At 43.0% G+C, this 26,286-nt stretch overlaps 1 protein-coding gene across 1 annotated transcript in view; it reads right to left on the bottom strand.

The window, feature by feature from the left end:
- Positions 1-4,507, bottom strand: part of LOC133656125 (formin-binding protein 1) — a 151,914-nt gene extending 147,407 nt beyond the window's left edge. Inside the window, exon 1 of the mRNA XM_062056986.1 lies at positions 4,239-4,507. Within this exon, the coding sequence (XP_061912970.1) occupies positions 4,239-4,262 (24 nt within the window). The 5' untranslated portion in view covers positions 4,263-4,507. The remainder of the gene's footprint in view (positions 1-4,238) is intronic.
- Between the last annotated feature and the right edge of the window lie 21,779 nt (positions 4,508-26,286).

Below are 26,286 nucleotides of genomic sequence, written 5' to 3'. Positions count from 1 at the left end.
TACGGGGTACCATAACTTCCGTTAAACTGACTTCGTCACGCGCATACGTCATCATACCGCGACGTTTCAGCCGGATATTTCCCGGGAAATTTTAAATGTCACTTTATAAGTTAACCCGGCCGTATTGGCATGTGTTGCAATGTTAAGATTTCATCATTGATATATAAACTATCAGACTGCGTGGTCGGTAGTAGTGGGTTTCAGTAGGCCTTTAAGAGCTTATTATTAAGAGTTCAATGTGATTTTACAATCGTGTTTACATTGTTTGACATTTCCTTTCCTTTCTGCCTTGATAGCAGAAGGGATTACAATCAGAGGCAGGTTACATTTGAAATAAAAATGTTGACACTTCATATATTATTACCCTGGTCCTTATTTTCAAATAGGTCATAAAAAATATCAATAATTATCAATATCGACCAATATAGAACACTAATATCGTGATACAGTTCTCAGCCATATTGTCCAGCCCGAGTACGTATATTTACGATTTAAGTAAAGTCTAAATGTCATTAAAACAGTTAGCGCCATCTTTTGACACTTCTTCCACTCCCGTCCTTGCACGCTACACTGCTACGACAAAGATGACGGGGAGAAGACGCCGTCGAAGGTGAGCCACGTAAATAAGACCGCCCACAAAACGGCGCATCCTGAAGCGACTGTCAGAAAGCGGCTTGAAGATGATCTGTAAAACATAATCTATGGAACATTTTGACCAAAGAACCACCATTGCATGTTATGTAGACCACAAGAAAGTGTTTTCAATGTGGTGCGTCTCTTGTATGAAAATAGACCGGACAAGACCCGCTCATCGTCAATGCACCTTATAATGTGGTGTGCCCTATGGTCCGGAAAATACGGTACTCAAAAAGTAATTGAGGTTCAACTTTTTTTTGTTCAGCTCTCCATATGTCTTGTTTGTACACTGCTCAGTGGCCGAGTGGTTAGAGTGTCCGCCCTGAGATCGGTAGGTCGTGAGTTCCAACCCCGGCCGAGTCATACCAAAGACTACAAAAATGGGACCCATTACCTCCCTGCTTGGCGCTCAGCATCAAGGGTTGGAATTGGGGGTTAAATCACCACAATGACTCCCGAGCGCGGCCAACGCTGCTGCTCACTGCTCCCCTCACCTCCCAGTGGGTGTAACAAGGGGATGGGTCAAATACAGAGGGTAATTTCACCACACCTACATTAACTTTTTTAAACTTTACCGGTTCACTTGTGAGCAAGGTATGCCATTTTACTGTGATTCAGCACCACAATAGCGACTTTCGCACATGTGGTGAAGCATATTTACGCCAGTGTTTTTCAACCACTAGTGTGCCGTGAGATACAGTCTGGTGTGCCGTGGGAGATTATGTAATTTCATCTAATTGGGTTAAAAATATTTTTTGCAAACAAGTAATTATAATCCGCAAATGTGTTATTGTTGAGTGTCTGTGCTGTCTCGAGCTCGGCAGAGTAACCGTGTAATACTCTTACATATCAGTAGGTGGCAGCACGTAGCTAATTGCTTTGTAGATGTCGGGAACATGGTTTGTCGTGATCACAATGTGCGGAAGGCAGAGTGAAGGTAAAAAGGTATCTAAAACTTAAACCAAAAATGAAAAAAAAAGGCGAGAGCCGCTAAGAAAAGGCATTGAAGCTTAGGGATGGCTAAACGAAACTAAAACTGAACTGGCTGCAAAGTAAACAAAAACAGAATGCTGGACGACAGCAAAGACTTACTGTGCAGCAGACGGCGTCCACAAAGTACAACCGTACATGACATGACAATCAACAACGTCCCCACAAAGAAGGATAGCGTCCGCACAACTTCAAATAGTCTTGATTGCGAAAACAAAGCAGGTGCGGGGAACAGCATTCAAGGAAAACATGAAACCATACTTGCCAACCTTGAGACCTCCGGTTATAGATAAACCTATGGATAACGGAGACATATATAATAGTCTCCTTTTCAGGTGAGAGAGGACGCTAAAGGCAGTGCTTTTAAAGGCACGCCCCCAATATTGTTGTCCGGGTGGAAATCGGGATTAATTCGGGAGAATGGTTGCCCCGGGAGATTTTCGGGAGGGGCACTGAAATTCGGGAGTCTCCCGGGAAAATGGGGAGGGTTGGCAAGTATGCATGAAACTGCTACAGGAAAATACCAACAAAAGAGGAAAAAACACCAAAATAGGAGCGCAAGACAAAAACTAAAACACTACACACAGGAAAACGGCAAAAAACTCGAAATAAGTCACGTCGTGACAGTACATCTACTTTGAGACAAGCGCTATAGTGATGCATGCTTGGTTATGGTTTAAAGCAGACATGGGCAAATTAAGGCCCGGGGGCCACATGTAGGTGCCATTATGATGTGCAGTGATGTTTTCTAATGACCATAAATCTTGAACTATACAAAGTATTTTAATGGTTGGAATCTGCGCTTATGGCTGATATACCAGTTACTAAGGTAATCTAATTAGTTACTATGGTAATCTAATTAGTTACTATGGTCATCTAATTAGTTACTATGGTAATCTACGTCACAGCAGCTCAGACGAGGCGCCAAGCAGTGTGGGCGGGAAGCGTTTCCACAGACGCGGAAGGAGATTTTCACAACAAAGTTCTAAAGCTTAGTGATATATCAGATATATAACAGATTGTAGGTGGGTTAATTTTGTACCCTTCGCGTTCATATTTCACTGTTTTTTGCATTTTTGTTGCGTTTCACTTGATTGTAAAATATGTCGATCGAAAGGGGGTGACATTCATATTTTGTCAATATTCAGTGTTTTATCGTTCGTACAAAAATGTAAAATTCCATTACGTTTTTTAAGGCGGTCTGTCATAACGCTTTTAGCATTCAATCTGACATTATTGTGAGGTTTTGTATTAGTGTTCCTAAAAATAGATATACCGGCCCCCAGACACATTTTTTTCTCTAAATGTGGCCCCCCGTGTCAAAATAATTGCCCAGGCCTGGTTTAAAGTCATATCCAACAATTGCGAGAACAACTTTTTATTGTCAATATAGGCTACTGAGTTAAATTTTTCAATGATTTCTGCTAGCTGTGTAGAAAAAAAAGGTTGAAAAACACTGATTTCCACGACATCCGGTAACCATCAACCACTTGACGGGAGTGCAACGACGTGGTTTTGTCTGCACTTCCGGCGAAGTCCTGCACCTGTTTTAAATAGATAGATAGTACTTTATTGATTCCTTCAGGAGAGTTCCCTCAGGAAAATTAAAATTAAAAGTGCCAAAATACGGGTTTATTTTGTACCCTTATGGGTTTATTTTGTACCCTTCGCGTTCATATTTCACTGTTTTTTGCATTTTTGTTGCGTTTCACTTGATTGTAAAATATGTCGATCGAAAGGGGGTGTGACATTCATATTTTGTCAATATTCAGTGTTTTATCGTTCGTATAAAAATTTTAAATTCCATTATGTTTTTTAAGGCGGTCATAACGTTTTTAGCTTTCAATCAGCCATTATTGTGAGGTTTTGTATTAGTATTCCTAAAAATAGATATACCGGCCCCCAGACACATTTTTTTCTCTAAATGTGGCCCACCGTGTCAAAATAATTGCCCAGGCCTGGTTTAAAGTCATATCCAACAATTGCGAGAACGACTTTTTATTGTCAATATAGGCTACTGAGCTTCATTTTTCAATGATTTCTGCTAGTTGTGTGCCCCGGGATTTTTTCAATAGAGGAAAAAAAGGTTGAAAAACACTGATTTACACGACATCCGGTAACCATCAACCACTTGACGGCGTGCAACGACGTGGTTTTGTCCGCACTTCCGGCGAAGTCCTGCACCTGTTTTAAATAGATAGATAGTGCTTTATTGATTCCCTCAGGAAAATTAAAATTAAATTAAATTAAAATAAATACAAAAAAACGCACCATCAGCAAAGGTGGCACGATTGTTGTTGATACATTTGGAGGGGGTGTGTGCCTCCTACGGCGCTCGGATAAAATGCATGCTAAAAAGCCTCATTTTGATGTGGAAGACGACAAAAAAAAGTAAAATAAAAAAAATAAAAAATAAACGACGGTTGCCACAAGATGATGACATCAAACATAAAAGACGATGAAAGCGTTAGCTTGCTATGCTACAAATTAGCTTAAGTGCTCCCAAGGCTAGCTTGTGCTGCGTGTCGTTTTTTTTCTTTTTCAAGATAATTCCCCGCCATTACACACCATTATTATTATTATTATTATTATCATAATTATAGATGACTCACCCACAGCTCTGAGCCCCAGCTCATGGTTTCAGGACGCTGTCCCCGGAATAATCCACGACTTGCACACACAATAACGGCTTAATGTTGTTGTCTTGTCGGGGCTCGCCAGTCCAAAAAACCACCACAACAACAACAAAAAAGATTCCCGTCTTTTATGTCGTTTTTTGTGTCAGCGTCTCATCTTGTCTGCTACAAGATGGCCAAGATGTTGCAGAGTTAATATCCTCGCCCGGCAGAGCCTCCCTCTCGATGCGGTGTGCGCGCTCGCCCCCGCCGCCACTCAATGACAGCTGCTTGTGCGCGCGTTCACGATCCACCAGGCGGGAGGGGGCCGGGGGGGACATAATGATGATGATGGAGGTGAAGGCTCGGCAAATTAAATCTCTATATTTCAATATTTTTGAGATTTTAATACAAACTTTTCAGTCAACTTTACCCTCTTTTCATCCAATATAGTGACTAACGGTACCGGCATGACGTCACGCCTGTGATGTCATGGGGGGGCGGGGGGAGCGGGGGGTTGAACTGGAGGTGATGATGATGATGATGATGATGATGGAGGCTCTGCAAATAATGCATGTTTTCTTGTGAATTCACGATCCAAATATCGACATTACAGATTCGATACGGTATCTACGGTGGCCGACAGGGCCAAAAATTATCCAGAAAACATCCCAAAGTTTGTTGAATATTACACATTAGTATCGCGATTAATTGGTCCCGGACGTGACCGGGACGAACTAATGTCCGCAAAGTAGCAATCATTCAACATAAATCCAATATTTTCATATAAATACACATTTGTTTACCACTTTCTCTATAAGTATTTCAACATTTTTGAGATTTTAATACTAGCCTTTCGGTCAACTTTACACTCTTTTCACCCAATATAGTGACTAACGGTACCGGCATGACGTCACGTAACGTCATGTGGGGCTTGGGGGGGTTGAACTGGACGTGATGATGATGATGGACGTGAAGGCTCGGCAAACAACGCACGTTTTCTTGTTTCCAAATATCGATATTTTAGAATCGATACGGAGGGCGGAATCTACGGTGGTCAACTTTACACTCTTTTAATCCAATATAGTAACTAACAGTACCGGCGTGATGTCACGCCTGGTTGCACTTCGGTACTTGGCGATCACTCCAGCAGCACTGAGAGCCGACTCGGCCAAACTGCCTCTCCGTAATGTTGCAATTTCCCGCGTGGAAGCAGACGACGAGGCAGGCGTGGAAGCAGACGACCAGGCAGGCGTGGAAGCAGACGACCAGGCAGGCGTGGAAGCAGCAGCAGACAAGGCAGGCGTGGAAGCAGCAGCAGACGAGGCAGGTGTGGAAGCAGCAGCAGACGAGGCAGGCGTGGAAGCAGCAGCAGACGAGGCAGGCGTGGAAGCAGCAGACGAGGCAGGCGTGGGTGCAGCCACTGGTGCTAGCCGTGGTTCAGCCACTGGTGCTAGCCGTGGTGCAGGCACTGGTCCTACCCGTGGTGCAGCCACTGGTCCTAGCCGTGGTGCAGCCACTGGTTCTAGCTGTGGTGCAGCCACTGGTCCTAGTTTTGGTGCAGTCACTGGTCCTAGCCATGTTGCAGCCACTGGTCCTAGCCGTGGTGCAGCCACTGGTCCTAGCCGTGGTGCAGCCACTGGTCCTAGCCGTGGTGCAGCGACAGGTGCTAGCCGTGGTGCAGCAACAGGTGCTAGCCTTGGAGCAGGTGCTAGCCTTGGAGCAGGTGCTAGCCTTGGAGCAGGTGCTAGCCTTGGAGCAGGAACGGTTGCAAGCCTCGGATCAGGAACGGTTGCTAGCCTTGGCTTTGGCGGAGGTGGCCTGGATGGGGGTTGTGGCTTGACACGCCGAAGAACTGGTGGTGGTGGCCGGGCCGGAGGTTGCTGCCTGGCTGGGCGCAGCTGGGCCACCCCACTAGCACAGCTCCCGGCACTAGCCCGCCCCTCAAGGAGCGGATACCAGACGCGCTCCTTGCGGTCTGGAACCGTCTTTGGGGGTGGGTGGAGTGAGGTCAGGAGGGTGTTAGACTCCTCCCCTTTTAATTGTCCAAAATGTCCCTCGTCGTCCCCCACCTGAGGTTGTGTGGACGGACAAAAGGAACAGGTTTCTGACGTGGGCGGGGCTTGAATCCTGGAGGACAAGGACAGACCCGGTGAGCGGGTCTGTGAAAAAATTTTCTGGAAGTGTCTGATTTTGGCAAAAAAGTCCTTTGGTGGCGGCTGGTAGAAAAAGTTAACAGAATTTAAAAAAAAATCTTGGTCTATGACATCATCACCAGTGGGCGTGGTGACATCATAACAAGGCGGCGGCGCGAGGAAGACTGGGCTGCTTGTGACGTACAAATGTCCGGGGGAGGAGTTTTCGGGAGCGACGCGTCCTGACGGTGAGGTGAAGCCTTTCTGGATGGCTTCCATCTTCGCCGGTGCGTCTCCATCTCCTCAAATCCATTTTCTACCGTTTTTTTACTCTCGGTGTCTCCTATATATATATATATATATATATATATATATATATATATATATATATATATATATATATATATATATATATATATATATATATATATATATATATACATATATATATATATAAATATATATATATATATATACATATATATATATATATATATACACATATATATATATATAAATATATATATATATATATATACACATATATATATATAAACATATATATATAAATATATATATATATATATATATATATATATATATATATATATATATATATATATATACTGTATATATATATGTATATGTATATATATATATATATATATATATATATATATATATATATATATATATATATATATATATATATATATATATATATATATATATATATGTATATGTGTATATATATATATATGTATATACTGTATATATATATATATATATATATATATATATATATATATATATATATATATATATATATATATATATATATACACAGCCCGGCCCCTGGCCTAATTTTTTTAACCCAATGCGGCCCCCGAGTCAAAACGTTTGGGGACCCCTGCAGTAGACACTGGACAGCAGGTATCATTATCAGCTCATTTTTATGTTGCAATGAAAAAAAAGTTTTATTATCGAACACAATTAATTTTTATTAACACACACAAGAAGAGACAAAATTGTCGATTCCCAGCTACCGAGAATTGGTACCGTATCGGTTCAAATGTGAACAGTGCTCGTCCCTAATAGTAATGCTGACCTTTAGTGGAGCCCAAACCAATCAGTATTGCGGCTAATGATTGGTTTGGGCTCCACTAGAGGTAAATATTACTGTAGTATTTATATTTATAGTTCATTTAGCTATATTTGTATGCTTGAAAATGCTACATTCAGGCCATATAATTTAAAACATTTGAAAAAAAAACTTGATGTAGTGCAGCCGCAATATTTGAAGGGTGACTTTTGTGTTATGGTCTATTGCCTTTATTGTAGTGTATTATTTTCTCTATTACTCTGTAATTACTTTTGATTGTGTGCAGACTTGACAACAATCGGAGTTGCTTCAACTAGGCTGCAGAGCTGCACGGTGCATGAGCGGTTGAGGCGGGATAGGCTCCGACTTCACCCCCAAAACATAAGCCTGTGGTTTATGACAACAAATTGGGGGATACAGAGGTCAAGAGAACGTTGCTTCAGTTTTGCTAAAACAACACTACCCTCTAGTGGTGACTAATGAAGAGACTCTGCAATGTACACACTCTATTGGTCATTTATGGTTCACACCTGGCAGTTGTGTGTTAGAGAGCAGCAACTTTATTTTTTATTAATCACGAATAATTGCATTCAATTACCAGTTTGTATATTTTAATTAAAAAAATTTTTTAAGTCCAATATTTGGACACAGGGAAATGTATTGTCAGAATGTGATACAGGAGCATTTTTTTGCTCAAAACTTGCTAACGATTGTATATAGCAGACCTGGGAAAATTCAGGTCCAGGGGCCACATGCGGCCCGTTAAGCTTTTCAATCTGGCCCGCCGGACATTCCCAAATATTTTTTTCAGATCTTTAAGATCGAAACTGTAGCCGCCATTATGATGTGCAGTGATGTTTTCAAATGACCGTACATTTTAAAATATACAAAGTATTTCAATGGTTAGAATCTGCGCTTTTGCACGATATACTAGTTACTATGGTAATCTAATTAGTAACTATGGTAATAATCTAAGTCACAGCAGCTCAGACAAGGCACCAAGCAGTGTGGGTTGGGAGCGTTTCCACAGAGTGTTTCCAGAGCGGCCAGCCTGAAATGCGGGTGTCAGGGACATACGCGGAAGGAGATTTTTACAACAAAGTTCTAAAGCTTAGTGACGTATCAGATTGTAGGTTGGGGTTTTTTTTCTTCGTTTTTCGCGTTCATATTTCGCTGTGTTTTTGTTGTGTTTTGCTTGATTGTAAAATATGTCGATCGAGATTGGGTGTTCTCAATATTCAGTGTTTTATTGTTAATAGTTAATATTGCAAAGCCGTCTTTCTTTTATTTCATGTACGTTCTGGGTGTGTCATTCAGTAAAAAAAATTGTAATTCCATTCTGTTTTTTAACCTCTTAAGGCCCAAGCTGTTTGTTTACATGCTTTTTTTTTTATTTCATTTTGCCATTTGGGCTTATTGGACCCTAATTAGAATAAAAACTAAGAATCGTCTTTTGATATGATGTACTTAGTCCATAAGTACACAAACGTGTACTTCATGTTTAGTGACATGCTCATTCTTATTTTTACACTTTTTTTTCCAAATTCCATTGTATGTTATACTCTTCTGACACCACCAGATGGCAGTATAAGTGTCCACATAAGCGGCCATAAGACCCCAATTCAGTAGTGTACACAATTTTGGAAATAACAGCTAACAAGTGCAGTCCACGCATGTGGCCACTAAGGCCTTTAGAGGCGGTCTGTCATAAAGCATTTTAGCATTCAGACATCATTGTGAGGTTTTGTATTAGTGTTCCTAAAATTAGATATACCGGCCCCCAGACACATTTTTTTCTCTAAATTTGCCCCCCCGAAGCAAAATAATTGCCCAGGCCTGGTATATAGGGATGGGCACCGTTCACATTTGAACTGATACAGTAACAATTACCAGATAATCAGTACACATTTTCTGTGCTTTTGTGTGTGTTAATAAATGTTTTTTGTGTTTTTTATATAAATACATTTTTATTGCAACATTAAAAAATGAGCTGATTATGATAACTGATGTCCATTGATTGATTGATTGATTGAGACTTTTATTAGTAGATTGCACAGTGAAGTACATATTCCGTACAATTGACCACTAAATGATAACACCCGAATAAGTTTTTCAACTTGTTTAAGTTGGGGTCCACTTAAATTGATTCATGATACAGATATATACTATTATATATACTATCATCATAATACAGTCATAACACAAGATAATCACATTGAATTATTTACATTATTTACAATCAGGGGTGTGGAGGGGGGCGGGGGGGGGTAGGATATGGACAGCAAGTAGTGGACATAGAGAGAGAGAGAGAGAAAGAGAGAGAGAGAGAGAGAGAGAGAGAGAGAGATCAGAAGGCATAAGAAAGAGTATCTGCATTTGATTGTTTACATTTGATTATTAGCATTTGATTATTAGCAATCCGGGGAGGGTGTTAGTCAAGGGTTGTAGCTGCCTGGAGGTGAACTTTTATTGCGGTTTTGAAGGAGGATAGAGATGCCCTTTCTTTTATACCTGTTGGGAGCGCAAATAGTTGTATCTTGTTTTATTTTCATCATATTATCATTTACAAGTATGACATTAAGTTGCAATTACAGTTACAAGACCAAGGCGTCAGATGGCAGTAATGTATAGTTTATGGGGTGGGGTTTTATTTTTGTTGCGCCCCAGAAAGTGTTTAATCTGTAAGTGTTTTACTTGTTACTGTTACCTACGGCGGGGGAAGGAGACGACACAACGGCAGAGATCAGTTCAATAGGTTTATTGAAGTTGATGCTGATTGGTGACTGGTGTGTATGCTACTGAACGTGAAAGGTGCAAGACTATGTGTAATATTAACAATGTAAATGTTACCAGAGTTTGTTGTAAGTGCGTGTTGGAGGAATCCTTGGTCAGACCAAAGGGGCAAGGCGAGAAGGCAGTCCATGGGCACGCGAGAGGTCGGGGGCTGGAGAGAGGCAACGAGGTCCGTGTCCAAGCAGGGGTTGAGGATCGAGGGAGGCAGTCCAGAATCCAGTGGGAAGTGGAGGCACACAGCTCGATCACGGGAAACAGAGGGAACACTGCGGGGAACACAGAGGACATAAGCACAGGGAAAGCACAGAGAGAGCAAGTATGCGGGGGGAAGCCAGAGACGGGATGCTTACTACGAGGAGTGAACTATGTTCCGGCACTGGATCTTCGGGTATGCTGGTCTTTATGCCTTCCGCCTTCATCAGACCCAGGTGTGCTAATTGCCGATTTATTGCAGCCGTGCAGGCGCGTGGCTAGGATGCAGGAAGAGCGAGCAGGGGCGTGTCCCGGCGCGCTTCTAGCGGAGGTGCTGGCTGCGCTTGCAGCAGATGACATGCGGGAGTGTGCATGCGCCGTGACAGTTACACAGCAGGTGTTTGATTGTAACGTGTATAGTTGTAGTTTTTATTAACACATTTGGAGGTGTTGAAATAGCCATGTAAAATTGCTAATGCTATTCAGTAGCACGTCAATACCAAAGCCTATGTTTATTAGCATCAAGCTAGTGCATTTTTGGAAAAGTAGAGCTTAATTTTAACCTACGTTGGAGGGTTTGTTGAGTCAATTGCTTTGTTGGCATTTAAAATTGCAACATTACCTAGAGGTGGTTTGGGAGAGAGTCCTCTCTCAGTGCTGCTGGAGTGATCACCAAGTTTCAAAGTGCAAAGAGTCGGACACCGGGCTTGACGTCAAGCGTAACCCAGCTACTGCAACACGGGAAGTCAGGGTCAGTGGCTACAATGAGAAAGTTTTTGATGCACAGCTTTTCAAGGCGGGGTTTGAAGCATGATACTGATAAAGCGTGTTCCCTCCTCATCTTTGCACTGACGCGTTGACCTGACCACCAGCCACCCAGAGAGCCCAGGGAACAATGGACCACCGTGCCACCCATCAGGCCAACGGCAGGCCGTAGACAGACGCGCCCAGCAGCAGAGGACAAGGCACGGGAATAGCAGGGGACACTGGCTGGCCCCCAAGCCAGCGAGAGACCACACCCCATGTGGGCAGAAAAACGGGACGCCCCACCCCGAGGGGCCTAGAGACTTCCTGCACCCGGACGGGAAGACCGCCCCGCCCCACCAGCAACCGGGCCCCCACGAGCCCAACCCCTGCCCAGGAGAGCACGGCGGGGCCCGCCCCAGGCCGCCCCACCCAAGTCGGCGGCCACAGGACCGCCCAGCTCGGGGCCACCTTCATATTACAATAAATCAAACACACTTATGCAATCATTCAGTCAGCTATAGACCCGTCATGGAGAAGAAACAACAAAATGCACAAGACGCAGCCTCAAAGCCCAAGACCATTAACCCAGCCATCGAAAAACAAAAACAACAAGTGACGTAATCTGAACTTTTGCTGACTGGTGTCGAAAAACTGTAAAAAATGAAACAAACTTACACTTCAGGAAGCCAGAAGTGGAAGAGGAACAAGAACAAGAACAAGAGAGAGAAAAAAAACTGTGAAACTACTACATGCATGCCAACCTAACCTACTGCTCATGTAAATATCCACCATGCACGCCAAAACAGATGTGCCTAATGCTTTTAAATGTGCTTTGTTAAAACGTAAAAATAAGCTTCTTTTTTTTAAAAGTAATTAAACATCAATGAATAAATATAAACTAGCTAGGTAAAAAAAGGTGAAAAAGCTGAAAACATGTTTTATATTCTAGTTTCTTCAAAATAGCCACCCTTTGCTCTGATTACTTTTTTTGCACACTCTTGGCATTCTCTCGATGAGCTTCAAGAGGTCGTCACCTGAAATGGTTTTCACTTCACAGGTGCGCTTGAAGCTCATGGAGAGAATGCCAAGAGTGTGCAAAGCAGTAATCGGAGCGAAGGGTGGCTATTTTGAAGAAACTAGAATATAAAACATGTTTTCAGTTATTTCACCTTTTTTTTCGTTAAGTACATAACGCCACATGTGTTCATTCATAGTTTTGATGCCTTCAGTGACAATCTACAATGTAAATAGTCATGAAAATAAAGAAAACTCATTGAATGAGAAGGTGTGTCCAAACTTTTGGCCTGTATTGTGTATATACAGTATTGATATACACTACCGTTCAAAAGTTTGGGGTCACCCAAACAATTTTGTGGAATAGCCTTAATTTCTAAGAACAAGAATAGACTGTCGAGTTTCAGATGAAAGTTCTCTTTTTCTGGCCATTTTGAGTGTTTAATTGACCCCACAAATGTGATGCTCCAGAAACTCAATCTGCTCAAAAGAAGGTCAGTTTTGTAGCTTCTGTAACGAGCTAAACTGTTTTCAGATGTGTGAACATGATTGCACAAGGGTTTTCTAATCATCAATTAGCCTTCTGAGTCAATGAGCAAACACATTGTACCATTAGAACACTGGAGTGATTGTTGCTGGAAATGGGCCTCTACACATGTATGTAGATGTAGATATTGCACCAAAAACCAGACATTTGCAGCTAGAATAGTCATTTACCACATTAGCAATGTATAGAGTGTATTTCTTTAAAGTTAAGACTAGTTTAAAGTTATCTTCATTGAAAAGTACAGTGCTTTTCCTTCAAAAATAAGGACATTTCAATGTGACCCCAAACTTTTGAACGGTAGTGTACATATGATATAGTTTTTATTGGAAACATTCCTGTTTTAATTAAAAATGTCTGGGACTAAGAATAAGCGTGTGTAATGTGCTTTAATCAGTTAAAGATTTTTAGGTGTTTTGGTGGTTCAGGGGAATTTGGGGGCCCCAAGTGCCCCCTTTGCAGAGGGCCCCCAAATACCTTGAAACGGACCCGAGAGGAAGTCTGGAGCTAAAGCCATTGAGAAGTTTCTGAAGCGCAAAAATTATGACTAAAAAGGGGTAAAGCTGTATATTCATTTGGACTTTAATCGGATTGACAGTTAATTCAAGAAATGTATTAATTTAGTTTATTTATTTTAGCACAATATAATCGTATGTACATTTATTTTTCAAAATGTCCGATAAAAATCTGTCAGTATTTTGTACAAACTTCTTAAGCCCAACATTCAACAATTGTTTTATATATTATTTATTTATTTATTTATTTAAAATCTGACCTGTCCGGATGTTACACGTAGCACTATTATAGTGAAGGTTGGAAGTGTGTGACTGGTGGGAAAAAGAGACCTCTTGACGGTGGCTGTGTTTGACCAAGGCAAGACTGTTGAAAAATTGCCTCTGGACCATTACGTGGGAAAGAAGAGAGGCGAGGCTGCCGAAAGCAATCATGATTGATTAAGCATTTCGATGTATTTTGAAGTGCTCAAATTACCGTCATTTCCAGACTATACGCCACTACTGTTTTCCCACGCTTTGAACCCTTTATCCAATGCTGCAGCTAATGTATCGATTTTTCTAAGTTTAATAATTCAGTCTGCTATTCAACACGTTATGGACTGATCATGGAGAAGAAACAACAAAACGCACAAGACACAGCCCCAAAGCCCAAGGCGATCAACCTGGCCATCGAAAAAGAAAACAACCTACCCAAAGAAAACCACCACGAGCTGGCCAACAAAGGCTGGACTGCCGTGCGCTGAAGAAGAAGACGTCAGCGGTTTTAACACGTTATGGACTCGTCATGTACACTCGTCGTGTACATGGACAACATTTATTGAATCTGATCATCATTCGGATTAGAATGTTCCTGAGTACGTGGACTCTGAAAAAAATGATCTGATTATGACTTTCATTTTCATGCATCCCACCTTGAATCAGAATACTTTACTGTGACATGCGCAGAACCTAACATAAGCGTAAAGGTGTGTTATTATGTGTACTGTGGTGCCACCTTTTGGGTGTGTTTGCTCACTGCAGGTGCTGAAGAAGCAGTCAACTTCCACTGTAAACAAACATGGATTTGTGCATTTCTGCTTGGCCGACGTTATCATGGTATTAATTTATCTTTTTTCTTTCTTCTTCTTCTTCTTCTTCTGTTCACTACTTTTGTTTTACCTCTATTTTTGAAACAGAGCTTTTCTGTGCTTTTTATGCTGTGATTATGTACATGATGCGGCACGTCTTCATGTTGCGACATTCTGTGTGTTTGAGGCTAAATTTAAGTGGTTGCGGCTTACAATGCAGTGCCGTGTATAGCCCGGAAATTACGATAAGACAAAAAAATAAATAAATTACAAAAAATTATTAATTGTTATTTATGAGACGTTTTGGGGACCCTGGAAATGTTTGGTCCTGTGTTAGCCTAATGCAGTTATTCTCAGATAGTGGGGCAGGTGCCCCATGGATGGGCGCGGTGTGATGCGCCCATCCATTATTGAATTTTATTTTTTCAGTATCAAATAGTTAAAGTCGGTCAAAAAATGTTTAAATATTTTTTAATGGCAAATTGATGCACTTTATATCCATCCATCCATCCATCCATTTTCTACCGCTTTGTCCCTTTTGGGGTCGCGGGGGGTGCTGGAGCCTATCTCAGCTGCATTCGAGTGGAAGGCGGGGTACACCCTGGACAAGTCGCCACCTCATTACAAGGCAAACACAAATAGACAGACTACATTTACACTCACATTCACATATTAGGGCCAATTTGCTGCCAATCAACCTTGCACTTTATATGTAACTTAATATATATCTAATATTTTTTGTTACAGACTAAAAAAACATTAAGGTATTATTTGTTCTAAATTCATCTATATTTCTTTCTTATTATTTTTCTTTAAATGTTGGGTTTATTTAATTTAATTTTTTTAGTATAAAATAGTTCAAGTCGGTCAAAAAGATTTTGATATATATACATTATATATAATAAATATTAATATTTTTAAAAAGGCAAATTGATGCACTTTATATATCTTACTATATATCTAATATTTTTTTTGGTTACTGACTAAAAAACAATAAGTTACTATTTGTTGTAAATTAATCTATATTTCTTTCTTATTATTTTTCTTTAAATGTTGGGTTTATTTAATTTATTTTTTTTAGTATCAAATAGTCGGTCAAAAAAGATTTTAATATATAGATATATTATATATAATATATATTAATATTTTTTAAAAGGCAAATCGATGCACTTTATATATCTTACTATACATCTAATATTTTTTTGTTACAGACTAAAAAACATTAAGTTATTATTTGTTGTAAATTAATCTATATTTCTTTATTATTATTACTATTTTAAATAATAAGGATACAATGGTATGCAGATCTTATAAACAAATGATACTATTTATAAACACAGCGGACAGTCGGGGCGGGGGGAATGATTTGTTCTTCCTGGGGGATTGGAACAGAAAATAATTGATTAATTGTATTTATAAGATATGCAATCAGATAAATGTACAAAAATTGTTTGATGAAAAAGAAAAAAGAAAAGTTTAATTTTTTTCATGTATTTTTACATTCTATTTTCTGGGGACCCAAATGGCACCGCTTCTTTGGAATGGCCCCTTTAAAGGCCTACTGAAACCCACTACTACCGACCACGCAGTCTGATAGTTTATATATCAATGATGAAATCGTAACATTGCAACACATGCCAATACGGCCGGGTTAACTTATAAAGTGCAATTTTAAATTTCCCGCGAAACTTCCGGTTGAAAACGTCTATGTATGATGACGTATGCGCATGACGTCAATGGTTGAAACGGAAGTATTCGGACACCATTGTATCCAATACAAAAAGCTCTGTTTTCATGGCAAAATTCCACAGTATTCTGGACATCTTTGTTGGTCAATCTTTTGCAAGTTGTTTAATGAACAATGAAGACTGCAAAAAAGAAAGCTGTAGGTGGGATCGGTGTATTAGCGGCTGGCTGCAGCAACACAACCAGGAGGACTTTGACTTGGATAGCAGACACGCTATCCGACGCTAGCCGCCGACCGCATCGATGATCGGGTGAAGTCCTTCGTCGCTCCGTCGATCGATGGAACGCAGGTGAGCACGGGTGTTGATGAGCAGATAAGGGCTGGCTGGCGTAGGTGGATAGCTAATGTTTTTAGCATAGCTCTGTGAGGTCCCGTAGCTAAGTTAGCTTCAATGGCGTCGTTAGCAACAGCATTGTTAAGCTTCGCCAGGCTGGAAAGCATTAACCGTGTAGTTACAGGTCCATGGTTTAATAGTATTGTTGATTTTCTGTCTATCCTTCCAGTCAGGGGTTTATTTCTTTTGTTTCTATCTTCATTTAAGCACAATGCTATCACGTTAGCTTCGTAGCTAAAGTGCTTCGCCGATGTATTTTCGTGGAGATAAAAGTCACTGTGAATGTCCATTTCGCGTTCTCGACTCTCATTTTCAAGAGGATATAGTATCCGAGGTGGTTTAAAATACAAATCCGTGATCCACAATAGAAAAAGGAGAGAGTGTGGAATCCAATGAGCCCTTGTACCTAAGTTACGGTCAGAGCGAAAAAAGATACGTCCTGCACTGCACTCTAGTCCTTCACTCTCACGTTCCTCATCCACAAATCTTTCATCCTCGTTCAAATTAATGGGGTAATCGTCGCTTTCTCTGTCCGAATCTCTCTCGCTGCTGGTGTAAACAATGGGGAAATGTGAGGAGCCTTTCAACCTGTGACGTCACGCTACTTCCGGTACAGGCAAGGCTTTTTTTATCAGCGACCAAAAGTTGCGAACTTTATCGTCGATGTTCTCTACTAAATCCTTTCAGCAAAAATATGGCAATATCGCGAAATGATCAAGTATGACACATAGAATGGATCTGCTATCCCCGTTTAAATTTAAAAAAATAATTTCAGTAGGCCTTTAATCTTTTGGCCTCCATGATCTTGGCCTACATGGTTCTCCTAAAGGAGCCTCATAATCCAGGTTATTCAGTTAATCGACATATTCGGGGTAATCTTCCAAAATCATGTCATGTAGATCCGCCAGAGCCAACAGACAGCCTCAGATTATAGCCAAGGATTGGATTAGCACTGCTGATCCAATTATATACACACTAGCCCAGTGTTTTTCAACCTTTTTTGAGCCAAGGCACATTTTTTGCGTTGAAAAATAACGGAGGCAGACCACCAGCAGAAATCATTAAAAAACTAAACTCAGTTGACAGTAAAAAGTCGTTGTCGCCATTGTTGGATATGACTTTAAACCATTACCAACCATGCATCAATATAGCTCTAGTGTTTTAGTTCTTGTCTTGCACTTCTATTTTGGTTGCTTTTTCTCTTTTTTTTGGTATTTTCCTGTAGCAGTTTCATGTCTTCCTTTGAGCGATATTTCCCGCATCTACTTTGTTTTAGCAATCAAGAATATTTCAGTTGTTTTTATCCTTCTTTTTGGGGACATTGTTGATTGTCACGTCATGTTCGGATGTACTTTGTGGACGCCGTCTTTGCTCTGCAGTAAGTCTTTGCTCCGCAGTAAGTCTTTGCTGTCGTCCAGCATTCTGTTTTTGTTGACTTTGTAGCCAGTTCAGTTTTAGTTTCGTTCTGCATAGCCTTCCCTAAGCTTCAATGCCTTTTCTTAGGGGCACTCACCTTTTGTTTATTTTTGGTTTAAGCTTTAGACACCTTTTTTACCTGCACGCTGCCTCCCGCTGTTTCCGACATCTACAAAGCAATTAGCTACCGGCTGCCACCTACTGATATGGAAGAGTATTACACTGTTACTCTGCCGAGCTCTAGACAGCACCGACACTCAACAACAACACATCATTTGCAGACTATAATTACTGGTGTGCAAAAAATTTTTTTTTAACCCAAATAGGTGAAATTAGATAATCTCCCACGGCACACCAGACTGTATCTCACGGCCGCGGCACAGTGGTTGAAAAACACTGCACTAGTCTCGTGAGTGAATCCGGGCGGGACACTTCTGCTTCCTATCCTGGGCAATATTCACGACAAATTTGTGCTTTGGTTTACAGATGCGCTATTTGGATTTACACTGTATGAAAAAAAAATTTGAAAAGGAATTTTACCTTTGCAACCTCATTATACTATTGGCTAAGTTTTATATTCATAAATGTAACTTTCTCAATACCCGAGCTGTTTTTTTGTGCCTTTAAAAAAGAATTACAACTCTACGTTAAAACACTCTCTACTTCTAACAACCAAAAAGCTGTGAAAACGATGATGCTGTGTTCCAAATTTAAATTATTTACTGAACTTGTGTGAGCCTATGGCTTTGCACTTTGTTATATATATATATATATATATATATATATATATATATATATATATATATATATATATATATATATATATATATATATATATATATATATATATATATATATATATATATTGCATTCTATTTTAGTTACTTTATTGAGCTTACAATGGTAAGTAATAAACAGATCCAGCTTTAGTAAAACACTACGCATCATATAGATAGATAGATAGATATATAGATAGATAGATAGATAGATAGATAGATAGATAGATAGATAGATAGATAGATAGATAGATAGATAGATAGATAGATAGATAGATAGATAGATAGATAGATAGATAGATAGATAGATAGATAGATAGATAGATAGATAGATAGATAGATAGATAGTACTTTATTGATTCCTTCGGGAGAGTTCCCTCAGGAAAATTTAAATTCCAGCAGCAGTGTACAAAATTGTAAAAAGTAAATAATGGGGGTATAAATGGAGACAAAATAGAAAAATATTACAATAGAATAAAAATAAAAAGCAACGATGAGAATAAAAATATGACAGTAAAATAAGAATATAACAAGAGAAACTAGGCAGTAGTGACCATGTTATGAAAAAGTATTTCACTGTTATTGTTTTGCATCCCCTGTCATCCTAGTACCCCCCCCCCCCTCCCCCCCAGAGAGGAGTTGTACAGTCTAATGGCGTGTGGGACAAAGGAGTTTTTGAGTCTATTAGTCCTGCACTTGGGATGAAGCAGTCTAGCACTAAACAGGCTCCTCTGGCTACTGACAACAGTATGCAGAGGGTGACTGGCATCATCCAGGATGCTCACTAGTTTTTCCACTGTCCTCTTCTCTGCCACCGTCACCAGTGAGTCCAGTTTTATTCCGATCGTAGAACCGGCCCGCCTGATCAGTTTCTCCAGTCTGGAGCTGTCCTTCTTAGATATGCTGCCCCCCCCAGCACACTACGATGTAGTACAGAACACTGGCAACCACAGACTGGTAGTACATCCACAAGAGTTTTTTACAGATGTTGAAGGAGTGCAGCGTCCTCAGGAAGTACAGCCTGCTCTGTCCTTTCCTGTACAAGTGGTCTGTGTTAACAGTCCAGTCCAGCTTATTGTCCACCCACACCCCGAGGTACTTGAATGAGTCCACGGTCTGCACCTCGACTCCCTCGATCACAATAGGTTGTGACCTTGGACTCGACCTCCCAAAGTCAATGACCAGCTCCTTGGTCTTTGTCGGATTGAGCTTCAAGAGGTTCCTGTGGCACCAGACAACAAAGTCCCTCACCAGCCTCCGAAACTCCTCCTCTCTGCCGTCCCTGATGCACCCGACGATGGCTGTGTCATCCGCGTACTTCTGGATGTGACACAGCTCTGAGTTGTAGCAGAAGTCAGCGGTGTACAGGGTGAACAGAAGAGGGGCCAGCACCGTTCCCTGCGGTGCTCCGGTGCTGCTGATCACAGTGTCAGATGTGATGTCCTTCAGTCTGACGTACTGTGGCCTATCGGTGAGGTAGTCTGAAATCCAGGCAACCAGGCAGGGGTCCACTCGCATTCTGTCCAGCTTGTCCTGGAGAAGGTGGGGCTGGATAGTATTAAAGGCACTCCAGAAGTCCAGGAACAGGATCCTCACAGTGCCATTTCCCTTATCCAGGTGTGAGTGGGCTCGGTGCAGCAGGTAAAGGATAGCATCCTCCACACCAACGCCTGCCCGGTACGCAAACTGCAGGCTGTCCTGGGCATGTTGCACCTGTGGTCTGAGGAGGCTGAAAAAGAGCCGCTCCATTGTCTTCATTATATGAGAGGTGAGCGCCACTGGTCTGTAGTCGTTCAGCTCACTGGGGCAGTTCTTTTTGGGAACTGGAACAATGCACGACGTCCTCCAGAGGGTGGACACTCTCCCCAGCTGCAGGCTGAGGTTGAAGATCCGCTGGAGTGGTTCACCCAGTTCTGCAGCACAGGTCTTCAGGAGTTGGGGGCACACCTTGTCTTAGCAATAGCATTATTGCTAAGTGATAAACAAGAAATACAAACTACGAACATAATTAAACAATCACTTACTGTACAATGTCTGCTCTCACTGGGATGCCGACTAATGGAATGTTCCTATTTTCCTGGTAAGATGAAGAATTAATCATAATCCTCACAAAGGTTCAAGAAAATAAAGTGCCGCAAACGAGTGTCTTTTCGTGTCTTTCTCGCATAAGTTAAATGGTAAATGAGTTATACTTGTATTGCGCTTTTCTTCCTTCAAGGTACTCAAAGCGCGTTGACACTATTTCCACATTCACCCATTCACACACACACATTCACACACTGATGGCGGGAGCTGCCATGCAAGGCCCTAACCACGACCCATCAGGAGCAAGGGTGAAGTGTCTTGCTCAAGGACACAACGGACGTGGCGAGGTTGGTAAAAGGCGGGGATCGGACCAGGAACCCTCAGATTGCTGGCACGGCCACTCTCCCAACCGCACCACGCCATCCCCAAGGGACGATACTAACTTTATTAGTATCCATTATTGCAACAAATATTACAGTATATTATCATACTTTCCAAACATTTTTTGTCTAAATAAAAATAAACACTTAAATATCTGCTTGACTTATGATTTTACAGCAAACTACCCATCAAATGAATAAAAATGACAATACAATGTTATGCTGTTCTTACAGCATATTACTGTAAATTGAAAAAAATAAATACAATTTTGTGTTAAAATTCTGGTGCATAGTAAATGGGTTATACTTGTATAGCACTTTTCTACCTTCAAGGTACTCAAAGCGCTTTGACACTAATTCCACATTCACCCATTCACACACACATTCACACACTGATGATGGGAGCTGCCATGCAAGGCCATAACCACGACCCATCAGGAGCAAGGGTGAAGTGTCTCGCTCAAGGACACAACGGTCATTTCCAGCTAACCACGAGAGGCGCGAGTTGTCAGCTAGCAATTAGTCTTAGTTGCTAGCTAGCAATTAGCGTTGCTGGTTGTCAGCCAGCGATTAGCACACCATTTGCCAGCTCATAATTAGTGGCGCCGGTTGTAAGATAGCAATTAGCGCGCCAGTTGCCAGCCAGAAATTTGCGGCACTAGTTGACAGCTAGCAATAAGCACACCCATAGACATCTTATAAGTAGACGCAGCATTGGCTGCTGTGACGCGAGAAATTCGGCCGCCATCTTGAAGTGGTGATGAGGATTTGTACTGTTTTTGTACTTGTTTTGATTATTATTATTTTCAATTGTGTTCCAGGGTGTACCCCGCCTTCCGCCCGAATGCAGCTGAGATAGGCTCCAGCACCCCCCGCGACCCCAAAAGGGACCCTTCCACATCCCACCTCCCCGGATTGTAAATAACCAAATGAAAATAATCAAATGTATTTCTAATGTATATACTTGTTCTTATGCGATCTGAACTCACTATGTTCACTGCTCGCTGTACATATCCTACCAAGTCAGACCGACACTGTTTCAATGCCCATTTCTCTGATGATGCAATTGTTGATGACTGAAGTGCTGTTATCAACCAAACCCTCCTCATCCCACCCCCCGGATTGTAAATAATGCAAATAATTCAATGTATATACTCTGATGATTAACTTGTGTGATGACTGTATTATGATGATAGTATGTATTTGTACCATGAATTGATTTACGTGGACCCCGACTTAAACAAGTTGAAAAACTTATTCGGGTGTTACCATTTAGTGGTCAATTGTACGGAATATGTACTGTACTGTGCAATCTACTAATACAAGTTTCAATCAATCAATCAAATGGCTGCTGTGACATGAGAAATTTGGCCGCCATCTTGAAGTGGTGATGAGGATTTGTACGGATTTTGTACTGTTTTTGTACTTGTTTTGATTATTATTATTTCTCAATTGTTTGTAAATATTGCAATTTATAAATAAAGGTTTATAAAATAAATAAAATTTAAAAATAAATAAATAAATAAATTAACTTCCGGCTTCCTGTCTTTATGCAAATTTATGTTAATGTCAACTAATAGTATCTGGTAGGGCTGTGAATCTTTGGGTGTCCCACGATTCGATTCAATATCGATTCTTGGGGTCACAATTCGATTCAAAAATCGATTTTTTTTTCGATTCAACGCGATTCTCGATTCAAAAACGATATTTTCCCGATTAAAAACGATTCTCTATTCATTCAATACATAGGATTTCAGCAGGATCTACCCCAGTCTGCTGACATGCAAGCAGAGTAGTACATTTTTGTAAATATGACTTATTTTATCTTTGTGAAAATATTGGACAGTGTGTTGTCAAGCTTATAAGATGCGATGCAAGTGTAAGCCACTGTGACATTATTGTTCTTTTTTAATTTTTTTTTCATAAATGTCTAATGATAATGTCAATGAGGGATTTTTAATCACTGCTATGTTGAAATTGTAACTAATATTGATACTCCATCCATCCATCTTCTTCCGCTTATCCGAGGTCGGGTCGCGGGGGCAGCAGCTTAAGCAGGGAAGCCCAGACTTCCCTCTCCCCAGCCACTTCGTCCAGCTCCTCCCGGGGGATCCCGAGGCGTTCCCAGGCCAGCCGGGAGACATAGTCTTCCCAACGTGTCCTGGGTCTTCCCCGTGGCCTCCTACCGGTCGGACGTGCCCTAAACACCTCCCTAGGGAGGCGTTCGGGTGGCATCCTGACCAGATGCCCGAACCACCTCATCTGGCTCCTCTCGATGTGGAGGAGCAGCGGCTTTACTTTGAGCTCCCCCCGGATGGCAGAGCTTCTCACCCTATCTCTAAGGGAGAGCCCCGCCACCCGGCGGAGGAAACTCATTTCGGCCGCTTGTACCCGTGATCTTGTCCTTTCGGTCATAACCCAAAGCTCATGACCATAGGTGAGGATGGGAACGTAGATCGACCGGTAAATTGAGAGCTTTGCCTTCCGGCTCAGCTCCTTCTTCACCACAACGGATCGATACAGCGTCCGCATTACTGAAGACGCCGCACCGATCCGCCTGTCGATCTCACGATCCACTCTTCCCTCACTCGTGAACAAGACTCCGAGGTACTTGAACTCCTCCACTTGGGGCAGGGTCTCCTCCGCAACCCGGAGATGGCACTCCACCCTTTTCCGGGCGAGAACCATGGATTCGGACTTGGAGGTGCTGATTCTCATCCCAGTCGCTTCACACTCAGCTGCGAACCGATCCAGCGAGAGCTGAAGATCCTGGCCAGATGAAGCCATCAGGACCACATCATCTGCAAAAAGCAGAGACCTAATCCTGCAGCCACCAAACCAGATCCCCTCAACGCCTTGACTGCGCCTAGAAATTCTGTCCATAAAAGTTATGAACAGAATCGGTGACAAAGGGCAGCCTTGGCGGAGTCCAACTCTCACTGGAAACGTGTCCGACTTACTGCCGGCAATGCGGACCAAACTCTGGCACTGATCATACAGGGAGCGGACCGCCACAATCAGACAGTCCGATACCCCATACTCTCTGAGCACTCCCCACAGGACTTCCCGAGGGACACGGTCGAATGCCTTCTCCAAGTCCACAAAACACATGTAGACTGGTTGGGCAAACTCCCATGCACCCTCAAGGACCCTGCCGAGAGTATAGAGCTGGTCCACAGTTCCACGACCAGGACGAAAACCACACTGTTCCTCCTGAATCCGAGGTTCGACTATCCGGCGTAGCCTCCTCTCCAGCACACCTGAATAGACCTTACCGGGAAGGCTGAGGAGTGTGATCCCACGATAGTTAGAACACACCCTCCGGTTCCCCTTCTTAAAGAGAGGAACCACCACCCCGGTCTGCCAATCCAGAGGTACCGCCCCCGATGTCCACGCGGTGCTGCAGAGTCTTGTCAACCAAGACAGCCCCACAGCATCCAGAGCCTTAAGGAACTCTGGGCGGGTCTCATCCACCCCCGGGGCCTTGCCACCGAGGAGCTTTTTAATTACCTCAGCAACCTCAGCCCCAGAAATAGGAGAGCCCACCACAGATTCCCCAGGAACTACTTCCTCATAGGAAGACGTGTTGGTGGGATTGAGGAGGTCTTCGAAGTATTCCCTCCACCGATCCACAACATTCGCAGTCGAGGTCAGCAGAACACCATCCTCACCATACACGGTGTTGATAGTGCACTGCTTCCCCTTCCTGAGGCGGCGGATGGTGGTCCAGAATCGCTTCAAAGCCGTCCGGAAGTCGTTTTCCATGGCTTCCGCGAACTCCTCCCATGTCCGAGTTTTTGCCTCCGCGACTGCCGAAGCCGCACACCGCTTGGCCTGTCGGTACCTGTCCGCTGCCTCAGGAGTCCTATGAGCCAAAAGAACCCGATAGGACTCCTTCTTCAGCTTGACGGCATCCCTCACCGCCGGTGTCCACCAACGGGTTCTAGGATTACCGCCACGACAGGCACCAACTACCTTGCGGCCACAGCTCCAATCAGCCGTCTCGACAATAGAGGTGCGGAACATGGTCCATTCGGACTCAATGTCCAGCACCTCCCTCGTGACATGTTCAAAGTTCTTCCGGAGGTGGGAATTGAAACTCTCTCTGACAGGAGACTCTGCCAGACGTTCCCAGCAAACCCTCACAACGCGTTTGGGCCTGCCAGGTCTGTCCGGCATCCTCCCCCACCATCGCAGCCAACTCACCACCAGGTGGTGATCGGTAGAAAGCTCCGCCCCTCTCTTCACCCGAGTGTCCAAAACATGAGGCCGCAAATCCGACGACACAACTACAAAGTCGATCATGGAACTGCGGCCTAGGGTGTCCTGGTGCCAAGTGCACATATGGACACCCTTATGTTTGAACATGGTGTTCGTTATGGACAATCTGTGACGGGCACAAAAGTCCAATAACAAAACACCGCTCGGGTTCAGATCCGGGCAGCCATTCTTCCCAATCACGCCTCTCCAGGTTTCACTGTCGCTGCCAACATGAGCGTTGAAGTCCCCCAGTAGAATGAGGGAATCACCCGGGGGAGCACTCTCAAGTACTCCCTCGAGTGAATCCAAAAAGGGTGGGTACTCTGAGCTGCGGTTTGGCGCGTAAGCGCAAACCACAGTCAGGACCCGTTCCCCCACCCGAAGGCGGAGGGAAGTTACCCTCTCGTCCACCGGTTTGAACTCCAACATGCAGGCTCTGAGCCGGGGGGCAACAAGAATTGCCACCCCAGCCCGTCGCCTCTCACTGCCGGCAACGCCAGAGTAGAAGAGAGTCCAGCCCCTCTCGAGAGAACTGGTTCCAGAGCCCTTGCTGTGCGTCGAAGTGAGTCCGACTATGTCTAGTCGGAACTTCTCCACCTCGCGCACTAGCTCAGGCTCCTTCCCCCCCCCAGCGAGGTGACGTTCCACGTCCCAAGAGCTAGCTTCTGTAGCCGAGGATCGGACCGCCAAGTGCCCTGCCTTTGGCTGCCGCCCAGCTCACATCGCACCCGACCTCTATGACCCCTGCTATGGGTGGTGAGCCCATTGGAGGGGGAACCCACGTTGCCTCTTCGGGCTGTGCCCGGCCGGGCCCCATGGGGACAGGCCCGGCCACCAGGCGCTCGCCATCGTGCCCCACCTCCGGGCCTGGCTCCAGAGGGGGGCCCCGGTGACCCGCGTCCGGGCGAGGGAAATCTGGGTCCATAGGTTTTATTTTTCATTGAGGTCTTCGAGCTGCTCTTTGTCTGATCCCTCACCTAGGACCAGTTTGTCTTGGG

The sequence above is a fragment of the Entelurus aequoreus genome, linkage group LG08, assembly GCF_033978785.1.
Source record: "Entelurus aequoreus isolate RoL-2023_Sb linkage group LG08, RoL_Eaeq_v1.1, whole genome shotgun sequence".
Taxonomy (NCBI): Eukaryota; Metazoa; Chordata; class Actinopteri; order Syngnathiformes; family Syngnathidae; genus Entelurus; species Entelurus aequoreus.
Note: the sequence above shows the minus strand (reverse complement) of the source record. Positions and strands in the feature narration are given on the sequence as shown.